At 41.0% G+C, this 25,776-nt stretch overlaps 1 protein-coding gene across 1 annotated transcript; it reads left to right on the top strand.

Moving 5' to 3' along the window:
* Positions 1-4,904: 4,904 nt before the first annotated feature.
* zgc:110329 (uncharacterized protein LOC550500 homolog) lies at positions 4,905-25,156 on the top strand. Its single transcript, XM_061037181.1, has 8 exons — positions 4,905-5,214; positions 10,364-10,549; positions 11,405-11,479; positions 11,563-11,658; positions 12,422-12,538; positions 19,887-19,937; positions 21,511-21,627; positions 24,260-25,156. Exons 1-8 carry the CDS (start codon positions 5,128-5,130, stop codon positions 24,593-24,595), a joined length of 1,065 nt encoding a protein of 354 aa, XP_060893164.1. The 5' UTR covers positions 4,905-5,127; the 3' UTR covers positions 24,596-25,156.
* Positions 25,157-25,776: the final 620 nt, after the last annotated feature.

Below are 25,776 nucleotides of genomic sequence, written 5' to 3'. Positions count from 1 at the left end.
ACTTCATTGATCCCCAGAGGGGAACAACTCGACTTCCCATGCTCTAAATGTAACCGGTGGATTTCTGCGTTGTGTTTTGTGGTCAAATGATGCTGTGACACCGGGATTTTTACTCGTCTCTTTTTAATTCTGGCAAAAAGGGGAAACACAGACAAAACTTCGTTTCAATTTCCCAGTCCGCTCCAGATCCTACACAGATAAAATAAAAGTATGTAAGGTATGTTAGCTCAATGTGCGTGCACGTAAACTAGCTTAAATTGCTGTGCACGGCAAGCTAGGCTCCATGGAAAATAAAATAACAATAAATTTAGGACATTCCAATCAAATCAATATACCAACAGCTAACAAAAGACTATTAAACATTCTGAAGAACATAAATATACACACAATAATATAATAATTAAAGGATGGAAGGGAATAAAAACCTAGGAAGACAATGGACACCTGCCTCTCCCACAGGGAAGTGTACAAAAGGGCAGAGGCATTAAAGGCAGCAAAACAAATATGTAATAATAACCAAAGAAGAAGAAAACAAAGGAAGAAGGGACTGCGGACTACAAAATAAGGGAGAACAGACAATTGCCAGGTAATTTTTGTGTAATTATCAAAACAAACAGTGAAATATGCACTAACATATTTGACCCTGTTACATAAATACTTTAGGTTATATGAAAAAACACAGTTAAAGTAAAACACTTCCATCATTGGCAACATTTTCTGTACTCAATGTGCACCTTTATTGTGTTGTGTTGGTAAATAATACCAGAAAAGTTGTTTGTGAAATGAAAGCTTGAGGTTCTTTGTGCCCTCCACCATTATTGTTGTCTTGAAGCACTTGGCTTTAATAAGAGCTGTTGAGCACCCCCAGCCACAGTGGGAGATGTCCACAGGCCTATTGACTACACAATCAAACGGGCAGCTATGGGCTGCTTTTCTTAGCCTGAGACACCATTATATGGAAATCTCTGGGGTCCTGCTGCCAGAAGCCAATATTAATCAACAGGAAAAGGTTTAAGGAGCTGTGTAGCTAAAAGAAGAATACAGAGGTCATCCTTGCAGAATTAGGGTAATGGGTAGGCTTTGCTGGCTGCTTATAATACTAAACATTAACTCTGCCAGGAATCCCAATGACTTCAAAGAGAAACCCATAAAGCAAAGTGTTGAGAGAGCTACTGTATACAACTGCTATAAATCACAGGGAGGATTCTGTGAGACTACAGAGCACGAGTCAGCGATAGAGGCTCTACTGTATACTGTGTTTACATCTTCTTAATAAGAAGAAGAGGAAGAGGAATGTTATTTGATTTCTTTTCCCTTGTAAACGGACCATGTACAATATTAAACATAAATGTTGCCATTGATGCATTTTACCAGAGTTAGCTTAGAGCTAGTTTACATCTGCAGTCCCTCGGCAGAAGAAGAAGAAGAAGATTGAAACAAATGATGACGTAATAAATGCTGGAACAAGGTTTGTTTTATACCATTTCATTATTCAGTACTACCTGCCATGTTGTATGTAAATTATTTTAATATATGTGGACGTACTGTAGTTCCTTTCCGCTCTTGTTAAACTGGAGTCACTGACTTGTAATCTGATGTCATCTCAGGTTGGTAAAAGTCTGTCTCATGAGGCCTGATGTCATGACGAAAAGGCAACACCAAGTGGTGGCACAATCTAAAGTGCTTTTACACAAGTTAAAAGAAGAATGTGTGACTTTTTGATCCAGTAGATGTCACCCTTGAGCAGCAACAATCTTCTGTTTGGCCACGCCTCCATACTGAAGTCTTCGCTCTCCTCCAGAGACACACCTCCAACCCCTCTACACTCGCATTTGCATGAAGGAGTTATGAATTAATACGCACCATAATTACACACCATTAAGCGCAAGCGGCAGACAAACTTGTCCTTTTCTCGAGCTGTAATCCCCTGTGTCCTGCATTGTTGTGTTAGCATGCTAATGTTAGCGCTCTTTAGTTAGCTCGTAGCTTCACATTGCATATAAACTGACACAGAATGAGCGTGATCTAAAAACTCTTACTAACATCTAAATAATCAGTGAGTATGTTCTTCTTCTTCTCTCTAGTTCTTGACTAAAACAGCTTTTATACACAAGGGGAGGAGCCGGCCGTCCCGTCCATGTAAACACAGCTCTGACAACAACACAGCCAGCGGGACTCGAGCTTCTCACTCATTGTAGACAGTCATGACTCAGAGACATTTACACAGGATAGACTGGATTTATGATTTATTTATGTGGAACATGTCGCACATTCTTTCTTTAAATATCCAAGTCAACATGATGTTATGGTAATAAAGTAATTAATTATATATCATGTAAAATAAACGATATTGTCTGATCACAGTTTTAAATGCATCATTGGCAGCTTATTAGTGAAGAATATTATCACCATGCTTATATTAAACCAGACGTTAGTTCATATGATTGATGGCTCTAAATGTGTCTTCTTGTGGTTTGGAGTGAGGGGAGACCAGCAGAGAGGAAGGCCTGGATCCAGATGACTTAATACAAGAAATGAGCATGCTCCCTGAAGTAAACCACCAAGTCCATGAAAACTGTTTTCCAGTCTGGTCACTTATCCTAAACGGCATTTTGTCTTCCAAATTTCTGACCTTTTGATATATTGGCTCTCAGTGACATGCCATCAGATGACTCTCTCTGAGATTACTCTGATGAGCTTTTGCAACCTTAATGATCCCTAGGATGCTCATATGGGTGAAGGATTGAGTTCACCCTTAAGAGATCAATGAATATGCCAATTAGCTGGAGAAGCCATAAGATGAGCTTTGGTACTGTGGATCATACGGAGGAGTTATATGAAAATGTATGACATCAAACATACATTTCTATTTATTCATGGAGGAATGCATGGACTTGAAATCCTAAAAGCCCATATGAGGGGATTTTTTTCAGGTTCCAGGTCAGAGGTCAGGGTCTGCAATATGCGGGTTGACAAATTGGAGTCATGTCATTCTCAAGGAGACAGGATGAATAAGGGTGTTCGACCAGAACAGATAATGTCTGTTGAAGTATTGATTAAATGTAACCTCAAAGACACATGTGAAACACAACTAGCTCATGCTTCTCTTTGCTTCTATATTAGGGCGCCCTCCTAATATAATGGTAGGCTTATCCATAGACCTGCCCATCACTAGGCTGTTTAAAGGCATGTGTGGTGAGTTAACACATAGCCAGCTTTGCAACTAAACCTATTTGTTAATGCATCAATGATGTCATAAGCATGCCAAATATATCCAACAAGTGAAGCAGGGGGGATAAGCTGTAAACTGGATATATTAGTAATGCTCCTTTAAGCTCTCATGTTGAACAGTGCTATTTGAAAGCATACTTTTTTTAATGACTTCATGACTTCTAGACTTCACCTTCATTACTATTTTTTATGCAGTGCATTGACACAAAGAGAAAAGTAATGCAACGAGAATTACATTTCTTTCAACTAGCCTCACTGGCTTTTCATTTTCTTCTTATATTTCTGTAACCTAGCCTTCTGTTGCTACTTTGACCTATAGAAACTTAAGAGGGTTCAGAGACAGTGAGTCGGTATAAATATTTGGGTACCATCGTTTATGAAAAACTGACCTTCAATGCGAACACTGACGCCATCTGCAAAAAGGCCAATCAGAGACTGTTCTTCTGAGGCATTTTAATGTCGACAAATCCCTTCTAAAAATATTTTATTCATCTTTTATTGAGTCCATTTTAACTTTTGTGATGATCTGTTTGGTAACCTCAGCATCGTTAACAAAAACAGGCTGGGAAATATAGTTAAAAGTAAAATAAAAAGAGCCATTCAGAAGTCAAAGGTCATCCTGGAAGACCCTCACCATCCTCTGCATGCAGAGTTTAGACTTCTGCCTACAGGGAGATGGTTCAAATCAAACAGATATCTGACGTTGTTTGACCCATCAACAGTTGGGTTTTTAAATAAGCGGTTTGTTTTTTCAAAATAAGGGTGCCAGAGACTGGGGACCCCCAGAGGCGCTGCTTGTCAACAGGCAAGGCAGGCCCCAGACCATTATGGGGCCCCTGAGGGCTCACAAACTTAAACCAAAGCAGCGGCATAAAGTGTTCAAATTTTGCAATTACAGTAGGAAACCTCCCTCAGGGCCCCCCATCTGACGACACTCTCTCTTGTTGCCCTGCTAAGTATCGAAGCATTGTTGCGGTGAAAACCAAAGTTTGTTAAAGAAAGTAAACAAAGATAAATGAAGAGGAATGATCCGTCGATGGGAGAAGAAAAAGAAACAGGAAATAATTGGAGGAGTAATTGTCGACTGGCAGACATGATGGTGATGAACACTTGTTGAAGGGTCCCCCAATGAATTTTCGCCTGGGGTCCCGACAGGCTCTAGAATTTCAACTGGGGACCCCCACTGGAGGTGGTTAAGACACATGATGTAGCGCACAGCCACCAATCGGCCTATCCAAACACTGCACTCAAATGAACAACACAAAAGAAAAGAACAGACTAAAATCCATAAAATATACATACAAAAACATGTCTGTTGGCATTCCTAGACCCAGTATAAGAGTTAGTTGGTTTCATTATGCTTTGATTGATATTTTTTATTTTATCTTTTTAAGCTTTTTTATCTATTTGATGTAAAGCACTTTGGTCAACTCTGTTGTATTTAAATGTGTTCTGTAAATAAAGTTGGATTGGGTTGGATTTGTATATTTAAATTGGTAAATAATTTAAGGGGTTTTTATCTTTAAGGATTTTATACATTAATAAACAACATTTAAAATGTGAACATTAACAACTGTTTCTCAAGACAAATAAAAACATCACAAATGAGCTGTAGCAAACTCATGTGAATAATCACTGAGTGTGTGTGTGCGCTGCCCCTTTAAGGATGAAGTCAAAACAAAGCGTGGACCCGCCGGCCGCACGGAAGTGGTTTTGTGTCGGTGGTTACCCACAACTGTCAGAAATGAGGGCTGCTATACATACAAAATTCAGCTAGCTCTGTTGAAAGTGTTTTTATTTTATTTATTATTTATCCACAGTGTGTGATTATTTGTCTGTTTGTATTGTTTATCATATATATCGGCTGAAGCACAGCTAGCCTGTTATCTAGCAGCCATGCCGCCCTACTCTGAACTGAGGAAAACCAACCACTTCTACTACTTCATCAAGTTTACCTTAAATATCTATTCAATGCTCTTCTCGGTAAGTTCTAGTAGATCTTTGGACATCTGCATTGTGTGCGTCTTAGTCAGTTCATTTGAGCTGCAACAGTGTCTGCTAATAGTAGTGGATGCTAACCAACCGATAGCGTCAGTTACCGGACTCGGTTGAAAATAAGTGCGTTTAAATGTACCAGCTTCTACTGACATATACACACGTTTAAGAAATGATTTAGAGGCGTATTGTGAAACTATATGATCTATTGTTGTATTCGGCTTGAACTTCAAACTACCAAGACGACTCCCTTTTTATTTTTTTTAGTATTTTATACAGAGGTTTGCGTCTATAAGGCGAACCTCCATCTGAATAGCTTAACAACGTGAGGGTGAGTATATTTGATGTTTATTTAAATGAATATCCGTGTTTGAGGTAGAACGCTTTTCATATTTACCATAAGACTTAAATGCTGTGGAAATATTTAAAGAAAACATGATATGGCCGTTGGGTAATTGTTGGTCAGCATACAATTTAAATTTCTGTTAAATTATCTTATTTCCTGATGGGATTTGGTGTCTGAATACAAGCTAGCTGGTGAACGGTTAGCGTATGAAGGATGCTTCCACTGCAGACACTGTCCAGCCTCTTTCATTTTAAACTACTTTTTATGTAATTACTGTTATCAATCTAATTATATGATGTATAAGATTTAGGTGTTTTTCTTTTCGACACATCGAGCAGCACCTGCTCACAAACAGCACGGTGCTGCAGGGCGTTGGATCCACTTAAAGGGCCCATAGTGAGTGTGGGTACATTGTTACGGCGACAGAAAATGGGAGCATTAGAGAGCAGCTCATGTTAGTCATTGAACCTGTTCAGGTTTATGATGTGATCAAAATGAATCCTGGCATTTGAATATTTAAATAAAAAGGTGTACTGCTAGATAGATAGATAGATAGATAGATACTTTATTCATCCCCTTGGGGAAATTCAGGTATCCAGTAGCTCACGTAGTCAGACAAATAAAACAAACCAAACAAACAAAAAATTGGACAAACAATAAAAGTCAATAAAAGTCAATAAATAAAATAGTGAGCAATATTGCACATAATTAAAATTGTATATAAAAAAAGAAGAGCCGGAGGTAGATATTAAATAAATAAGTATTGCACTATTGTCCATTGAGCGTATGTGTGTATGTGTGCATGTGAGGGGGGGCAGAGAGAGAGAGAGAGAGAGTGGGAGAGAGTCACAATAAGCCCCTGCCCTCGACTGAGGTGTTGTGTAGTCTGATGGCTGTGGGGACAAAGGATGCTCTGTACCGCTCAGTCCTACAGCGCAGCGAGATGTGTCGTCTGCTGCGGCCGCTCCTCTGTTCTGCCAGTGTGAGGTGTAGAGGATGGCTGGCATTGTCCGTGATGGCCTGCAGTTTACTTTGTGTGCGTCTCTCCACCACCACCTTCAGCTGATCCAGACTCCTCCCGAGCACCGAAGCAGCCTTTTTGACCAGTTTGTCCAGCCGTCTGATGTTCTTGTCTGCTATGTTGCCTCCCCAGCAGACGGCAGCGTAGAAGAGGACACTCGCCACAACTGAGTGGTAAAACATCTGCAGCATCTCACTGCAGACATCGAAGGACCTGAGCCTCCTAAGGAAAAATAGTCGGCTCTGTCCCTTCCTGTAGAGGGCATCTGTGTTCACGGACCAGTCCAGTTTATTGTCTAGGTGCACCCCTAAGTATTTGTAGGTTTCCACAATCTCGATGTCATTCCCCTGGATGTTGACTGGGTTAGGTGGGGGCTTCGACCTGCAAAAGTCGACCACCATCTCCTTGGTTTTGGAGGTATTCAAAAGGAGACCGTTCTTCTCGCTCCAATCAGTGAAAGCTTTAACCAGATCCCTGTACTCCCCCTCCTGACCCTTCCTCACACACGCCACAATAGCTGTGTCGTCAGAGTATTTTTGAATGTGGCAGGACTCAGTGTTGTGTTTGAAGTCCGCTGTGTACAGAGTAAAGAGGAATGGAGCAAGAACAGTCCCCTGTGGAGCGCCTGTGTTGCTCACCACTTTTCCGGAGACACATTTCCCCAGTCGGACGAACTGTGGTCTTCCTGTCAGGTAATCCGTGATCCATGAGGTAAAGGAGGGCTCAACACCCATCTTTTCGAGCTTTCCTCTGAGTGCTGATGGTTGAATGGTGTTAAAAGCGCTCGAGAAGTCGAAGAACATAATCCTCATATAACCCCCCGGCTCATCCAAGTGAGAATAAGCCCGGTGGAGCAAGAAAAGGACAGCATCGTCCACTCCAATGTTTTGCTGGTAACCAAACTGTAGGGGGTCAAGTGCATGTACAGTCTGTGGTCTCAGGTGGCGGAGAACCAGCCTCTCCAGTGTCTTCATGATGTGCGATGTGAGGGCCACCGGTCTGTAGTCATTCAGCTCAGCCGGGCGCCCGGCCTTGGGTACCGGAACAAGACATGATGTTTTCCACAGAACCGGGACCCTCCCTGTCTGCAGGCTCAGATTGAAGATCCTCCGGAGGGGCTCAGCCAGTTGAGCTGCACAGACCTTTAACAGTCTCGGACACACACCATCCGGGCCAGCAGCTTTCCCTGGGCGCAGCCTCCCTAGCTCGTTCCTCACCTCGTCTGCTGTGAAGGAGAGGGGGGGCCCAGGTGTGAGAGGAGGTGCAGCCACAGTGATGGGACTGCCACGGTGTTGGTGTGGGGGAGAAGGTGGAGGGGGGGAAACCGCAGCTAAAGCGATGGGGGAGGAGATGGGCAAGGCTGTGCTGGCAGGTGCAGGGTCGACACCAGCTGCCGTGTCAAACCTGTTGTAGAAGTGATTGAACGCATCAGCCCTGTCCACACCACCCGCTGTTGCCTGACAGTTCTTCTGCTTGTAGCCGGTGATGATCTTCATACCCCTCCACACCTCTCTAGTGTTGTTATGCTGCAGCTTTCTCTCCACTTTCCTTTTGTAGTCCATCTTGGCCTGCTTTAAACTCCTCTTTAGTTCATGTTGCACTTCCTTGCGCTTCTCCCTGTCTCCATTCCTGAAGGCCTCCTTTTTCTGGTTTAGGAGTGTCTTAATGTCACTGGTGATCCAGGGTTTATTGTTTGAAAAACAATGTACAGTCCTCGTTGGCATGACAGTGTCCCTACAAAAGATAATGTAGTCTGTAGTACAGTCAACCATTCTATCAATGTCAGTGTCCGAGTTATTATCATTTACCTGTGACTCCAGCAGTACATCCCAATCCGTGCACTCAAAGCAGGCCCTCAAAGACTCACCGGCCTCTGGTGACCACTTCCTGAATGTGCGGGTAGTTGCAGGCTGCCTTCGTACGCAGGGTTTATAGGAAGGCTGAAGAAAGACCAGGTTGTGATCTGATCTGCCAAGTGGTGGAAAGGATGAGACACTGTATGCCTCCTTGGCATTTGCATACAGCAGATCAAGTGTCCTGTTTTCTCTTGTAGGACAGTCAACGTACTGTGCAAAGCCGGTCAGATGGGAGGTGAGGCTGACATGATTAAAATCTCCTGATATCACGATGAATGCTTCAGGGTGCTGGGTCTGTACTCTCGCGACAGTCTCGTGAATGACGTCACAGGCTACTGCCGGCCCAGCGCGCGGTGGAACGTAAACAACAATGGCGACGATGTGAGAAAACTCCCTCGGTACATAGTATGGTCTGATACCGACCGCCAACAGGTCTGATACCGATGCCCAGGAATCAGAAATGTCTCTAAATCGTAGCAGGTCAGGTTTCTTGTTCAGAGAAATATAATATTACACCACACTCTGTTTTAAATAGGTTTCTGGTAGGGATGCAACGACTCACTTGGTTCACGATACGATTCTCTCACGATTTATTTCACAAAATGAGACAAATGATGACTGAAAAAGATTCCTTTAGGGGCTTCTAACCCGCTTGGCCTTTTAATGTTTGTTTCCTCTCAACAAGGGGAGGTGATTGGAGCTTCTCGTTGTGGTGTGGATTAAATGCTGCATCATGTTGGTTGTGTTATTTGTGTAGTTCTCTGTCTTCTTGTCATATTTACACACAGTTTTTGTCTCGTCTGTTATCTTCTCACCTCATTCATTTTATTTCTTGGGGAAGACAAAATGCTTCCACACCTCTGATTTAAAAGACGATGCTGTGTCCTAATTTGTAAATCTTGCTCTACAGCTGCTGACGCTCACCATATTATTGAGATTCATTTTTCAGAGTAGTTTCTGGCATGTTAATAGTGTTAAGGCAAAGTCACCCATAATCTCAGTGAATTAACTGCTGACTTTTTCTCAGTTTTAATTTTTATAATTTTTTAATAAACAAGAGAGGCCGTTTGAATTACCAAGGAGACGCTCTGTATTAGTGTTGTCAGTTTCACACATTAAGAAAATAATTTCTTCACCATGACTCATTGATTATCTGCTTATGGACTGATCTTAGATTTTGCTTTGGTTTGATAAAATCTTAAATAACTATTTAGATCTAATTAAAGCTCTATTTTCCAATATAATCTTAAATGAGTAGGTAGGTATGAATGGTATGAGCTCAGTGGTAGAGCCGTCGTCTCTCAACTGGAGGGTCGGGGGGTGCAGACGGAGCACTGAGGGAATGCTGCTTTCAAAATCAGGCTAGTTTTCAAAAATGACCAACCCTGCCTTTAAACTAGCCCTGAACACATGTAGCATCTGGATTCTGTTTTTCAATGGGCTCAGTATATAAATTAAACCATGTAGAAATCATTATTAAAGGTTCAGTATCTAGGACACTTTAACATTATTAAAATACTCGTATGGACAGTTAATAAAAGCACCTCGGATGTGTCTTCCACACAGTTCACACTAAAACACTTCATGATGTGTGGCATCAGGGTTAAGGAGAGATGTGAAAGACGAGCAGCTTACCTTTTCCTTTATTACATTTGAAGATATTAAAGGCCACACTGTTCAGGCCCTTTGAGCTATGAAAGGTGACACACCATTACAGTTTCACTTCTTGATTAAAAGTTTGAATTTGAGAAAAGGTGATGAGAGCTACTGAAACTAAATGTGCATCACATTGAGAATGAGATGAAATCAGTCAAAGTTAAGATGTGAATGTTCCCCCAGTGATGCGAGTCTATTGTATTGATTGACACACGGTTTAAACAGTAAACACTGTGTACCCCTCCTCTTATCTTTCAGCTGATGGGACTCTGTGTACTGTGTGTTGGGGTGTACGCTGAGGTGGAGAGGCAGAAGAATCGAACCCTTGAGGGCCTCTTTCTGGCTCCTGCTGTGGTGCTCATCCTGCTGGGCCTGGTGATGTTTACAGTGTCGTTGGTGGGGATGGTTGGATCTCTGCGGGACAACAAGACCCTGCTGCACATGGTAGGGCTGATAGAGGAGGGCTTGAACCCTCTCACAGGTCAAATCAGTTGTAAATACAAGCTGGTAACAGGAGGGAATAATGTACCTGAAAGGGTAGCTCTCCAGATGTAGAGGTCAAAGATGTATTTAACTGAATGAAAGTCCAATACAAGACTTAACCCTCAGGCATCAGTTCAATGTACTACCCTCTTAAGTCATTAAGTCTGAAACTGTGGAAACTGTCTGCAAACTGGTCAATACAACGTGCAATATCTGTTTAACACCATCTTGTACATTCATAATGCAAATATTGCTTTATCGTGTATATATCCTATTATTGTAGCCCTACTTGGTACTTATTTCTTATTTTATTGTTTCTATTCTATTTTATTTCCTACTGCTGTATTGTGTGAAGAGCAATGGTAACACTGAATTTCCCCCTGGGATTAATAAAGTATTTCTGATTCTGATTCTGAAGGACAAAATTGTCCACTTCTAAAAAAAAACTGCTATACAAATAGTACAGATTGATATTTCAGACCTGCTCAAAACATTCAATCATTTTGAGGATATTTTCATAAAAAAAAAAAGGGTTACAACACCCGGAGATAAAAACAAGACAACATCACGAAATGTTGATTTAACACTAAAATGACAAGTGTAGTACAAAATGTTTAACAAAACAAAGACGGCTTAATTTGAAGGATGGAGGTCCTGGTTTAAAACTATTCACATGATCATCTTAAATCATTTATTAATATTAATACTTTATCTGAAGCAGTTTAATCGCTCTGAGTTTAACTTTTTGTTAGTTAATGTCTGTAGTGATGTTTGGGGTAAAGGTGAATAATGGTGTTATTTGTCCCCTCTCTGTAGTTCCTCTGTGTTCTCTGTGTCCTGCTGCTCCTCCAGGCCATCGCCCTCACCACAGCTCTCATCTTTGAAAAGAAGGTAAAGCTGCTCACACGTTGAAACATCCTGTATAAAGCCTGTACTTCATCTTATCACCAGCTGTCTCTCTCTTCTCTTTTTAGACGTCTGCCTTGTTTCAGAGCAGCATAAAAGAAGGAATCAAACACTACTACGACGACCTGGACTTTAAGAACATCCTGGACTACGTGCAACAAAAGGTAGTGTGATGTATTCTCTTCCATGGACCAATAGGAAGAGGGGACAACTTTTTATTTTTTACACATGTAGGGTCTTATCTTACACCCTGTACTAGTGTTGTAGTCAGGACCACACTAACCGAGACCAGCACACAGCAGCACAGACCCGAGACCAGCACAGACCCCAACATGTTTTATTTCCAGACATAGTCTAGACCCACTGAAAACTGCTTTGCGACCCACTTTTGGGTCCTCAGCCACCAGTTGAGAACCACTGCTTTTAGACAATATGCTTTGAAACTCTTCAGCACAAAACCATGTTGATATTTATTTGTCTCTACATCCTTCAAGTTTGACATACTGTTCTGTCACCTTTATCAAAAGAGAGTCGTGCTTCCTGCCTCGTCTCTGTTCTTTATTTATTTACTTTTTACCACTAAAGTTGAAACGTCTTAATGATGCAGTTAGTTTGGTTCCTGGTCCGTCAGGCCGTTGACGTCAGGCTACCACAGAGGTATTTCTCTGAAGTGTACATTAAAATAACAACCTCTATTGATCATCACCTCTTCTGGGCATCAACTGAACTCTGCTGCAGAATTTGGAGGAAGGAAACAGAAAGATAATGAGTTTGCTGAGGGGAGGGGGGGGGGGCAGCTTGGCTGGACCAGGAGGTGAACAGCAATGTGGATTGTAACATAAAAAAACACTTAGTGAGCTGTTCTTTGAGATTTGGCTGGCTCATAGTATTCCTGTCTCATCACTGCACTGTGTCTTTGTGTTTCAGTTTTCATGTTGTGGAGGAGACGAGTACAAGGACTGGGAGGTCAATCAGTATCATTTCTGCAATGGTACCGGTCCACTAGCCTGCGGGGTACCGTACACCTGTTGTGTTCGCCGTAAGGTGAGTTCTGGCAGTACACATTAAACAAACTATTTCAGTTCACAGGGTTCACATATCTGTTCTAACAGGAAACAACACGGAGAGAAGGGACTACTGTCAGGTTGTGGAGCATCCCATGTCTCACTGTTCACTGAAAAAAAGTCAGATGGATAGAAATGTCTGCACTAAGCTGTCCTACTTGATTTCAAAGCAGCATTTGACTTTATTGATCACAAATGATTTATAAACTAGAAAGTTATGGCTTATCTCTATAGGTGCATCTCTTGAATGGAGAGCTATTTAACTAACAGAAAAACAAAAAGTTCAGAAGGTAAGGTGAGGAGTGCCACAAGGAAGCTGTCTCGGGTCATTGCCATTTTCACAAATGACTTTGGGTCAACATCTGGATGTATGGTGATGATTGAACTATATGTATGTCAGAATTCACAGCCAATGAGTTAAACACAGTTTTAAATTCAGAGTTGTGATCAGTGGTTGAGTGGATGAGGAAAAGTAAATTGGTCCTGATGTCTCAAAGACAAATGGTATTATATTTGGGTCAAATCACACTCTGAGCAGACAACTGAATTTAAATCTTTGTATAAATAATTTGTCTATTGACCAAGAGCAAGAGGCTAAACTACGGAGAATGATCTTGGATAGAAACTATCGTGGACTAAACTTATAAATAAGGTCATAGCTAAGATGGGTAATGGTATTTCTGTTATTAAATGCTTTATATGTGATTTTTCACACTTACTCTGTGAGTAATGACTGTCTACAATGGGTGTAACACCGGAGTCCCACTGTCTGTGATGTTTTCAGAGTTTTTTTTCTGTTTGTTGACATAGCCGGCCCGGCCGGCCGGCTCCTCCCCTCGCAAATAAAAGTTGTTTAATTGAGGGACTAGAGAAAAGAAGAATAACATACTGTACTCACTGCTTAACTGTGTTTCTAGATCACGCTTATTTCGGGTAAATTTACATGCAGTGTGAAGATACGAGCATAATAAAGATCGCTAGCATTAGCATGCTAACCCACAATGCACCGCAAGTTGTTTTGGTTTCATGCTGGTGCTCAAGGGCGACATCTGCTGGATCAAAAAATCGCATATAAAGCCTTTAAAAGATGGGCACAATTTTTAATCCATATCTCAACTGAACAGGTCATTCAGGATTTAATGTTATCTGGAGTATTGCCCAGCAGTCAGGCATCAGTGGTTCCCAAAGTGGGGGTCAGGAACCCCTGGGGGGTCGCGAGATGCCTTCCAAAAAGACTTAAAATGCATATTTTATCCATTGTTGTGAAGTTGTTCTACAGATGAAACCATAGTCCTTAAGTTAAAATGTAAGTTTGCACGTGACTGCAATGTCGGTGTCTGTTGCTTTTTGTAAATGCACTGAAATGTTCTAATTCTTTGAAGGCTGCTGTGTTCTCTTGTTTTGTTCTAATTAGTGCTGGGCGATATATCGTGAAGCTCGATTCGATCGATATTTAATTAATGCTTGATATGGAAAAGGGAACATCGATTTTATTTTTTAAACTACTTCAAAGTTTTCTCGCGATATTTCATTGCTCTGCGAGATTTCCGCGGCAGCGCTTGTTGCTCGGAGACAAAAGGGCGGAGGAGACTCCACTCCTGCCACTGAGTAGCCTAGCTCTTGTAAGCGACCAACACGGAGGAGAAAGATGCGAGCGAGGCCGAATTACTTCCAAAAAAAGGGCTCATAACGCAGGGCTCGACATTATAAGTGTCCTTCCTGCTGGCCCGGATGATTGATTGACAGAGTCCAGCTGATTGCACGTTCAGCTGGCGGCTTCACGGCTGTCACTCCCGCGAGCGCGTTCACTACTCTCAAGTTGTACACTCGCACACAGATTTTAGAGCAGGTTTTCTCTACTAAAACACACGTTTGGTAAAATGGTTTTAAAACTATCATATCCCGACAAAAGCCGAGCTTAAATCAGAATTCAAAGAAAAAAAATCACCGGGAGAGTTGAGAGTGACAGCTGGGCATGACGAAAACAGAAGGGAAAAAAGTTTGATCCACAGTGACAGACAGCTGGAGGAGCTGGAACACGTTAAAGTTAAAGACTAGATCCTGGTAAAGATAAAAGTTATTCACAAAACATCTTAGCCCTTAAGAGAGCTCCTAAAGTAAAGATCTAAAGATGAAGAGTTTCTCACAGAGAAGAAAGAAGGAGAGATTCCAGATCTATCACAGCCTCATTAATATCAGATTAAGTAGACTCACCAGCATGGTGAATAAACATCAGCGCATAAATATAAGAAAAATACACAATATTTTTATAATTAGAGCTCAATTAATTAAATAAAAGTTGACTTTTGCATCAGAATGGTTCAAGAGTAAAATGGTGACTGTTATTCTTCAAATCAAAAGTAATGTTCCTGGGCCAGCGGTTACAAAGGTCGGGCCAGTGATCTTTTTTTTATACAGTGGAGTTTCAGTTTTATAGGCTACATTTATAATAGGGCTGGGCACGTTAATGCGTTATTTTCGCGTTAACTCATTAATTAATTATCGCCGACAATTATTTTATCTCGCATTAACGCGGTTTTTATTATTTATTTTCTTATTGTAAAAGTCTGTTGCTCACTGGCTTTTATTTGTAAAATTCCATCGTGAGCGAGCCTCGTATGTTGCTTACTGCTGCGCATGTCTGCTGCGGCGCTCACAGGAAAGAAGAGAAACAATGTTGCCAACTTGGCGACTTTCTCGCTAAATCTGGCGACTTTCCAAACCCCCTTGGCGACTTTTTTTGTCAACAGCTACTAGCGACAAATCTAGCGACTTTTTCTGGTGTTATTGGAGACTTTTTTGGTGTAAGAAACTGACGTGAAAGCACGTATTGCTCTGCAGTTACTGTCCTCAACGAGCAGCGGGTGCTGCCGTGAGCCCCTCCCCCTTCCAAAAGCTCTCACAGGCTGTCAGTGTAGCCTCGCGCAGCAGACCCAGCTGCAGTCAGAGAGGAGACCCACACCACTCTGTGTCCAGACTGCAACGAATGCAATAAGCTTTAGTTTTGTATTTATTTGCTTTGATTACATTGTTTAAGTTGAGAAGTACATTTACAATAAAAGTGCGCTATACACTACTTTTGAATTCATTATTGGATTTTGCGTATAACAATGCGATTAATCGCGATTAATCACAGGAACTCATGCGATTAACGCGATTAAAACTTTTAATCGTTGCCCAGCCCTAATTTATAAACTTTAATATGATAAATATCGAGTCATATCGAATATCGACATTAGGCAAAAAAATATTGTGATATCAAATTTAGGCCATATTGCCCAGCACTAGTTCTAATGCCAGTGTTTGGAGAAGCCTATGAGTGAGTGCGGCTGTGCTCAACGTTAAAGGCTGTACTGTAATCACTTTCAGGGACAGTGGGGGTCCCCAGTCTCTGGCAGCGTTGTTTTGAGGGTCACAGGCGTATAAGTCTGGTAACCCCCGGTCTAGATAATGGACCAGATAAAGAAATGACAAACGGTACAAAACAGAGCAGTGCGCTCCTTTGTGATTACAGAACGAATGTTGTTGCTGTGCATCATCGTCTGCCTTTGTTGTTTGTTAAGAACAAATCATTTATTCACTTCTCGTATTTATCAGAACTATCTCAGTTACAAAGACTCTATTTTATATAAGAATGTATCTCCAAGTTCAGGTAGACATGACCGCTCTACCACACGCTATGGGAAGAAAGTTTACATGACATACAGTCTGTTACCGAGCCATGCATGAATGGGATTCCCTTTTTAGACGTATCGCACAAGAAAATAGTAAAATGAGATTTAACATGTTAGCTTCTGTTGATAATTGAATAAATGTAGAAACTAGCTGGCTAAGTTTGGTATCAGATATTCAGGCTAATATTGTTATGATAGGGATATATTGATATTATATGTTGATCATATGGTTGTCATGGTATTGATATCCAATAGGATTATGATATAAATGATCTATATGTTGTGATATAGAATAGTGCTCTACAGTGTGGTGCCGGAAGTAAAAATCCTGTTAATTTTCTCCATAGTGGATTTGATTATTAGCCGTGATGTCATAACCATCACAGGTAGACTGAACACGAGCTACCTGAGTGTGAAACAATGGTTTATGCTCCTTTAGGAGACACAAGTTCATCTGATATCAACCTCGATTTAAGAACAACACAGTTTATTCAGAATAGCAAGGCAAAGAACTACACTACCCACAATCACAGTGTCACAGCAACGTGTCTGACTGGTTGAGCTTGCTGTTGCCATGCCAATGTTTCCCGCCCCTCGACCCTGTATGCAAACGCTGTATATGTTTGGCTAGCAGGCTAGCTTGTTAGTTAGCTAACAGTTGATGTACTAACCAGCTTTTCATGCCGCAGTGAATGTAGTTTATATTTTCAACAATACAAACTACAAGATAGTTCAACACGTGCATTAACAATAAAAATGATAACAACGACTAAAGTTACTTTTCAGAAGAAACGATCTCATTCGCAATGTATCATGAGATGGGTAGTTACCGTACTTGACTCCGGATAAAAATTATGTACACAGTCTTGTAGTTTTTGCCTTTTTTTTCTTCTTTTTTTTTATACGCTGTTTTGGAGCGATCCATTTTTATTTGTATAGCGTCAACTCATAACAAGTGTTATCTCGAGACACTTTACAAGAAGCAGGTAAAATACCTTACTCTTTGTCTGTTAACATTACAAAAGAGCAGGAAAAAAGACCTTACTCATTGTTATGTTACAAAAAGCAGGTAAAAGACCTTACTCATTGCTATGTTACAAAGATCCGGCCTATCCATCATGAGCACTTTAGCAAAGCAGCAAAAGTTACAGTGGTAAGAAAAAACTGCCTTATTAAAAGGCAGAAATCTTCGGCCGGATCCCCGGCTCATGACGAAACAGTCTTCACAGGCCTAGACTGCGCCGGGCTTGGAAAGGGATAGGGGGAGAGATGGGATAAGATGTAGGAAGAGGGATAGAGAGCAAGGGGGTGGGGGGAGGTAGACCGTCCATCAGCAATCCGGTGGGAGGGGGAGGGGGTGTGGGGGGGTTGTTCTGGCAGGCCGCCAACCCACGATCCGGTGGGGAGGGGGTAGTGGTGGGGTGGGGGTTGTTCTGGCAAGCCATCAACCGACAATCTTGAGGAGCCTAGGAGAGCTCAAGAGCTCCCAGGAAAGTAGGTGGTTAGTGACTGAGATTTATAGATAGATACATGCAGTAATATGATGTACTGTATATGCACAGAGAGAGAGAGAGAGAGAGAGAGAGAGGAGCTCAGGGTGCCAGTTCCCCCGGTAGTCTAAGCCTATAGCAGCATAACTAAGAGCTGGTCTACACCAGCACCAGCCCTAACTATAAGATTTATCAAAAAGGAAAGTTTTAAGTCTAATCTTAAAAATACAGACTGTGTCTGCCTCCCGGACCCCGGCTGGAAGGCGGTTCCAGAGGAGAGGAGCCCGATAACTGAAGGCTTTACCCCCCATAGTACACTTAGAGACTGTAGGTACCACCAGCAGGCCTGCACTCCGGGACCGCAACGCTCTCGAGGGACAGTACGGCACTAGTAGCTCCTTCAGGTAAGATGGTGCCTGGCCATTTAGAGCTTTGTAGGTGAGAAGAAGGATCTTGAATTCTATTCTAGACTGTATAGGGAGCCAGTGCAGAGAAGCCAAGACAGGAGTAATGTGGTCCCATTTCCTGGTTCTGGTCAGTACACGAGCTGCAGCATTCTGGACCAGTTGAAGAGTCTTTAGAGATTTGCCAGAGCACCCTGACAAAAGAGAGTTACAATAATCCAATCTGGAGGTAACAAATGCATGAACTAGTTTTTCTGCATCACTTTGCGACAGGATATTCCTGATCTTGGATATATTACGAAGGTGAAAGTAGGCTGTTCTTGAAACTTGACTGATGTGAGAGCTAAAAGACATATCTTGATCAAAAAGAACTCCTAGATTCCTAACAGTGGTGCTAGATGCCAGGCTGATGTCATTAAGGACAGTCACATCACTAGAAAAAGTCTCTCTGAGGTTCTTCGGGCCTAGCACAATAACTTCAGTCTTGTCTGAGTTAAGTAGCAAAAAATTTCTGGTCATCCAGGTCCTAACGTCCTTAAGGCACGTTTCTAGCTGACATAACTGACTGGTACCATCGGGCTTCATTGATACATAAAGCTGAGTATCATCTGCATAACAATGAAACTGTATGGAGTGTTTCCTCATAATATTTCCCAGAGGAAGCATATATAATGTAAAAAGAATTGGTCCAAGCACTCAATCTTGTGGGACTCCATGGCAAACTTTAGTGTGCATAGAGGACTCATATATATACGGGATGTGTGTATGTGCATATATTGTGTTTTGTTGTGTTGATGTACATAACAGCAGAACATGGTTATAGTGATGATTATGAGATCCATATGTATAGAGGAAGAACATGGCTGTGCATATGTTTACTTGTAGATGTTTGTGTGTGTGTGTGAGTGTGAGTGTGTGAGAGAGAACAAGGAGCGGTGGACCCAAGTGCAGAATAACAAAAAACTATGTAATTAAAACAAAAAGGCAACCAAAACTTACAATGACATTTCCAAACTGAAAAATCCCAAAAAGGGTCAAAACAGAAACTAACATCTGACACTTACATACACATACGACAATGAACTGACACAGAAGGGAAGAAACACAGAGACTAAATAGACACAGGTGAGACTAATAACACAGGTGAAGACAATGAGGGTAATCACACTGGAGGGAAACACACGGGGGAAGGAATACAATACAACAAACACTGGAGACTAGAACTACAAAATAAAGCAGGAAACACTGAAGACTAAACTATGAAACATTAAGACAAAAACACACAAGGGAAACAAGCAACACTAGGATGGACAGGAGAAATGAAAACATGGAAACCTAAACACTGAAATACAAAACTAAATGAGACCAAATCATGACAGTGTGTGTGTGTGTGTCTGTTTCTGTTTTGTCCTGTCCTGTTTTTCCTGTTTATGATTGATAAGTGTTATGTTGTGTTGCAATGGTTCCATTGTCACTATGTGGGGCGGCTGAGGCTCAGTTGGTAGAGTCAGTTGTCTCGCAATCTGAAGGTCGGGGGTTTGATCCCCAGCTCCTGAAGCTACATGTCCGATGTGTCCTTGGAACAGACACTATTAACCATTTATGTAAAGTCTGCTGTGAGGAAGAATATCTGTCACAATGCTGCCGCTCATGGGGGATATTAATAAACTAATTAAACTGTATTTCTCCCTCCTGTTGTCTCATTTTATCTTCACTCAGTGAAACTTGTTTCTGACTCTGTCCCTCTTCTCATTCCACAGGTGGGAGAGGTCATCAACACTCTGTGTGGTTACAATACTCTGAGTCAGCAGGTAAGACAACTTACTTTAAACTGTGTCACTATGTTTGTTTGCTCTCTGAACACATCACGGGTGCTTCTAAGATGGCAGCCATTTTCAGATTACCTGTTCAAAGTGCAATTACAGGCGTCCTCCTCTCGGGTTCAAAGAGGGGGTTAAGGTCTTCACTGTATGATGAACATTTCCCCTCTACACCTCTGAGTCATCTACGCTCTGAGACTCCAGATAAGATAAAGGAGACGATCACGACCCTCATTGTTAATTCTTGATGATAGCATGAAGTATAATTGGAGGGCTCAGTACAAAGAGTTAGATTGATGTGTGACAAACACATTTATTAAGAACGCTCAGAAGACAGTTCTCCTGGCGGCCCAGGTTCAAATCCAGCCTGTGGCACCTTTCCCGCATGTCATTCCCCACTCTCTCTCTCTCTCTCTCTCTCTCTCTCTCTCTCTCTCTGATTTCTGACTCTATCCACTGTCCTGTCTCTCCAATAAACACACAAAAAGAGTGTGTATCATAATAAAATGTATTTGAACATTTGTAGACTCATTTTTGGTCCCTGTTGATGATAACTATTTAAACATTTCTTGCTTATGACCACCTTGAGCATTTGCATCAGGCTCTGTTCCTACAAGTTGCTGGTTTGTGTGGAGTCTTTGGACATGACCATGAACATGCTCTGAAATCAAGCTGTGAATGGTTTAAAAAGAGAGCCTTGGAGTTCTATAAGGCTCTGTTATATACAGAACGTTGATGTTTTTAATCAAAGCCCGAGTGTTAAGGTCAGAACCTTATATCAAGTTTTCTATTGACTGAAGGCAAGGCAAGTTTATTTATGTCACACATTTCAACAACAAGGCAATTCAAAGTGCTTCACACAAGACATCAAAAGCATCATGACAGAGGAAAGAAAAGAAACATTCAAATAGAACATTTAAAAATCACTAAAATTATTCAATCTGAACATATGTTCAAATAAAAATAATTCAAATGAAATTAATTTAAATAAAAAATAAAACTAAATAAATTAAAAGAGTTAAAAAAATAATAATAATAATTTCAGTGCAGAGTAAAAGTTTAAAATCGTATTAAAGCTGTTTAATGAAAGGCAGCTGTAAACAGGTGTGACTTCAACCTGGATTTAAAAGATCTACTGAAGACATCAGCAGGAGTTTAAACCAGAACTTCCACCAGATACGTGTGCATTGAGGGTCCGCTCCGATCCGTTACGTCCGTCAGCGCCCACCGGCTGCATCCTCCATGACCAGCATGGAGAGCTCAGCCGTCAGCTAGAGTGACGAGACAAAGGAATTCCTGCTGTAATTTAAAGATTCAATCCCGAGATAATACAATGTGTGTGGTATAAACCATTTGAAACACATAAACAAACACACATGGTCATTGTTGTGAACTGTCAAAACAGAGGCTTTTATTCTGAAATTCATGCGGCGTGCTCGCTCACTTTTTCCTTCCTCAAGGTTTTAGTTAAGAATAGAAGAAGAGTCTGTGAGATTCATGTTTGTGGTTTTAGATAAACACTTAGCTCATATTCATGTGTTTTGTTCTCTCGTCTGTGTGTCAGCGTGAAACTCTGCACGAGCTCATCCATGTGCGAGGCTGCATCCACGCCGTCAACCTCTGGATGAGCGACAACATCGGGATAACAGTCGCTCTGTGCTGCGCCATCGGGCTGCCTCAGGTAACTCAGAGCTCATAGTGTCTGCTCACTGTAACTTAGCCGTGATGTTCAAACTACAAATCACTCTCTGTGAAAGATTCCAATAGCTCATTTACATTTTAACCCCTCGCCTCCCAAAACACAAACTAATAAATCAGATAGTTCACGCTCTGTTTCAGATTCTTAACACTGTTAGCCAAAAGTGAAAGTGATGTATGGAGGCTATTGTCTCAAGCGGGCGGCCCGGGTTCAAATCCCACCTGTGGCTCCTTTCCCGCATGTCATTCTCCTCTCTCTCTCTGATTTCAGACTCTATCCACTGTCCTATCTCTCCATTAAAGGCACAAAAAGCCCAAAAATAAATCTTTACAAAAAAAAAAAAAAGTGATGTAAAAGAAGCCGTTTTCAGATTCTTTCAGGCCGATTGAAATCATTCAGAGCTTCATGAAGTTTTCTCCAATCGTATGAACCAATATTATCAAACAGCAAAGGTGTCTTACAGTGGTACAAAAGTTTCCTAAAAGAGTTTGAGCGCTGAATATGAAGGATGTAAATTCATTCACACTGCTCAAAGTGTTTCCAGTTTGTCTCGACATTGAAAAGGCTTTCAGAATCAGAATCAGGTTTATTGTCAAGTACATTTACACATACAAGGAATTTGACTTGGTGTATTGGTGCTAAACAATTAACAAGGAAATAAAGTAGAACTAGCAACAACTTAAATAATACAGTATAAGAAGCTATTACAATATAGAAAATAGAATTTAAAAATGTAAAATATTAAATATAAAAAATAAAAACACAAAATGTACAAAAGGTGCAATGTAGGAGCTATGCAGTGGACTATGACAAAAAAACAATGTCAGTGAGAATGATGGAGCTACTATCAGAATGTAAACCTCAGAAATCAGACATTTCTCTCTGGGAAGCTTTGAGTTGTATTTATTAAGAGTCTTAGGTTCAGTTTGTATGAAACTGATCAAAATACTTCTAACCTACACAGACGTTTACGCTTTACTCTACTTTTTTTTGTCATGACTGATCACAAGCTTTTGTGCCATCACTGTTGAAATGTTTATTTTTCTAGCTATAACAAAGCAAACTGAACAGCTTTGACAATTCTTCCTTGAATTTACATTATGATGACATTATTATCATTATTATCATTTTGAGATAATAACTGCTACATTGAGAAAAGGCAGGTCAGGGTTTTCAATAAACAACATCATTTTGCATTACAGCCCTTGTCAGAATTGTCATTTTCAATATCACTTAAATTCCCTCACATATATTTATGTAATCATATTGGGACTGTCATACAAGAATTAAGTGGGTGCCATCACTATTGAATCATTTATAAAGCGCTAACAGTAACGAGCACAATGATTGACTTTGGGAAACACAGGACCATTTAAATCCTGATCTGACAGATAACATGACAGTCTGTCGTTTAGGACATTTCAAAATGATTTGTTCAGTGTGGATACAGAACAACAAAGCGGAGCAGAGATGTTTTGATGTGGGAGGTCTCATGAGGACCACTGAGATTATTTTGGTTGTGTGTAGGGTTCCACCATCCCCAAGCAATCAAAAAGTGCTCTGCATAGACAATCCAAGAATGGTTTCCCTCCCAGAGACACTTTAATATGTTGCTTAAATTTGAAACATTCTTCACAATGGTTAGACCTCCTTACACAACAGATATCACTGGAACAACAATCAGCCACACTCAAAAACCAACTCACAGAATTCAACAAAATATACTCCACAATTCTCACCACCATTTTGATGCCGGTGAGTTGATGCCACAGCAGAACCAGGCAGGTAAACGAGGAGGAGAGAGGAAATCAGCACAACAATTTTACTATAATTTACAAACAGTCTGTATTTTGCAATCATCATGTTAGCACCCATACAAAGTGAAAAACAAAAACAAACAAATAACACCAAAAATGCTCACCATGTGTACAACCTATCCCACCAGTTTCATTTTACATAATTGTGTTACTATACTGTCCCCATGTTTTTCTTTGTCCTGTTTGCTCTTTCAATCAATCAATCAATCAATAAATTGTTATTTGTATAGCGTCAACTCATAACAAGTGTTATCTCGAGACACTTTCCAAAAAGCAGGTAAAATACCTTAACTTTACCTTATCTTTCACTTATGTTGTCCCTCTTTCTAATTCATTCATTTTATTTACTGACACTTTTCCTTTTGTTTTGTTTGTTTGTTTGTTTTTGTCTAAAACTGCTTGCAAAACTGTATCGTACCACAGTTCCCCTCTTGTTTGTATCTCTTTTTGTTTATTGTGTGAGTGTGTGTATGCACATTTTGGTGAATAAAAGTTAAAAAAAACCAAAAAAAAAACATTCTTAATTTTCTCTTTAGCATGCAGAACTGAAACGGGAAAGTACTGCAGTTAGAGCAATGTGACAATTACGCTGATGATCAACTGAATGTTCCAGTTTGCAGGGAGAGCGTGCTCTTATTTTGAAAGGATGACTTGATTTAGTGTCTTGTTTAGTTGCAGTAGTAGTGGTGTTCGTAGAGCTGTTAAACAGTGTTTTGAGGTGATGTTTGCTGTGTGTATAGTAGAACTCTTCCCAGTGTTGGTACAGATGTTTGACCATGTCTTATGTCTGCCCACAGCTGCTGGGAATCATCCTGAGCTGCGTCTTCTGGAATCTTCTGGTGGACATGAGCGAGTCGGCTGACATGGTGGACTTCAAGCTGAAGAAACTGGAGGTGAACTACAGCGAGCTGGACTTGGCCGGGGCCGGCTGGTGCATGTGTCTGCCGAGGGATGGCGGCTACTTGCCGGTCCCCGCCGCCGAGCCGGACCTCGACCCCATTGACATTCACCTACAGAAGCTGAAAAAGCAGCCGACTCGCACGCACGCTCAGCTCCGGGAAATGCAGCAGTCGCGCTCAGCCACCGGGCTGGACGAGGTAGATGTGGGACGCAAACTGAAAAGGGAACACTAAGCAGTCTTTTGGCACGTTCTTGCCTTTGGGTTTTTGCCTTTTTTTTCATCGTAATGAAGTTTTGAGTTGTGGTGCATTATATTATGGTTGCACATGTAAGTAATTGGAACAAAAGACATCCGGTCTACTGAGGACTTCAGAGTTATTTGGCACTTGGGGCCAGATGTGCAACATGTGTAACACTGGACTTTCTAAAAAGAATCGTGTCTTGTTTGTGATGGTGGATATTCTACGATTAATGGCATTAAATCACATTTTATTTATTTATTTTTTAGCCTATGAAATTTAGAAGAGTCTCATGTGCTAAAGCTTACCTCAGGCTGTTTTGAAAACAGCCCAGTAGTCCGAGCACAGTACTGTGTGGTGTATAAAGTAATGGTAGCTTGATGACGTTTAAAGTGTCTGAGAAATAGGATTAGCCGAGTTTGTCTTGAGTGTAGCATCTGTGTCAGATGTGTACAATTTGTGCTTTTTTTTTTTTTTTTTACTGATTTGATTTTGTGCAACCGGTGTACATTGTAAGACTGATAGTTGTTGATAACAAGGGATGCATGTTTTGTACCTCGTATGAAGAAAACAAAAAAATACTCAGATGTACATGTTGGGCTCTCATCGGGGGGGGGGGGGGGCTTCATTGTGTTCCATTTTTAAACTCAACTTTTTATTCCATCTTTTAATGTAACCAGTAAAAGGATCATCCAAACCCAGTGGGAATCTTCTCTACGATGTTTCTTTTTTAAATATCAAAGTTATGCACTGTTTCGAGCTTCCCCCAGTTGCTGCCTTGTATCAGCACGACTTCCCTTGTCAATAAAGCCGACTTGTGTACTGGTTTTTGTGCTTCTGCTTTACATGTTCATATAATGAGAGCCTCCATCTGTTTCTGTGTGTCGGTCTCTCAAACGTCCTTATGTTGATGTTTCTAGCTAGCTTTTCTTTGAAATGTACTGTTCAACTGCTCTTACTCAGAAACTGTCACTGCTTGTACCCTTAAACTGCTTCCTAGCTTCTGCTTCCCTTCCTGCATATTTCTGCACATCACAGTATAAAAGTGGGATTATTCCAGAAATGTATTTGGAACAACAAATTCCCATACCCCTCAAAAAACACACTCCACAAGTGAAATGGTTACAGCAGTAACTTCCCTTGTTCATGTTCTTTATTGCAGCTAGGAGCTTGGA

This window comes from Labrus mixtus, chromosome 5, assembly GCF_963584025.1.
Source record: "Labrus mixtus chromosome 5, fLabMix1.1, whole genome shotgun sequence".
Taxonomy (NCBI): Eukaryota; Metazoa; Chordata; class Actinopteri; order Labriformes; family Labridae; genus Labrus; species Labrus mixtus.
This window is presented reverse-complemented; position numbering and strand designations above follow the sequence as displayed.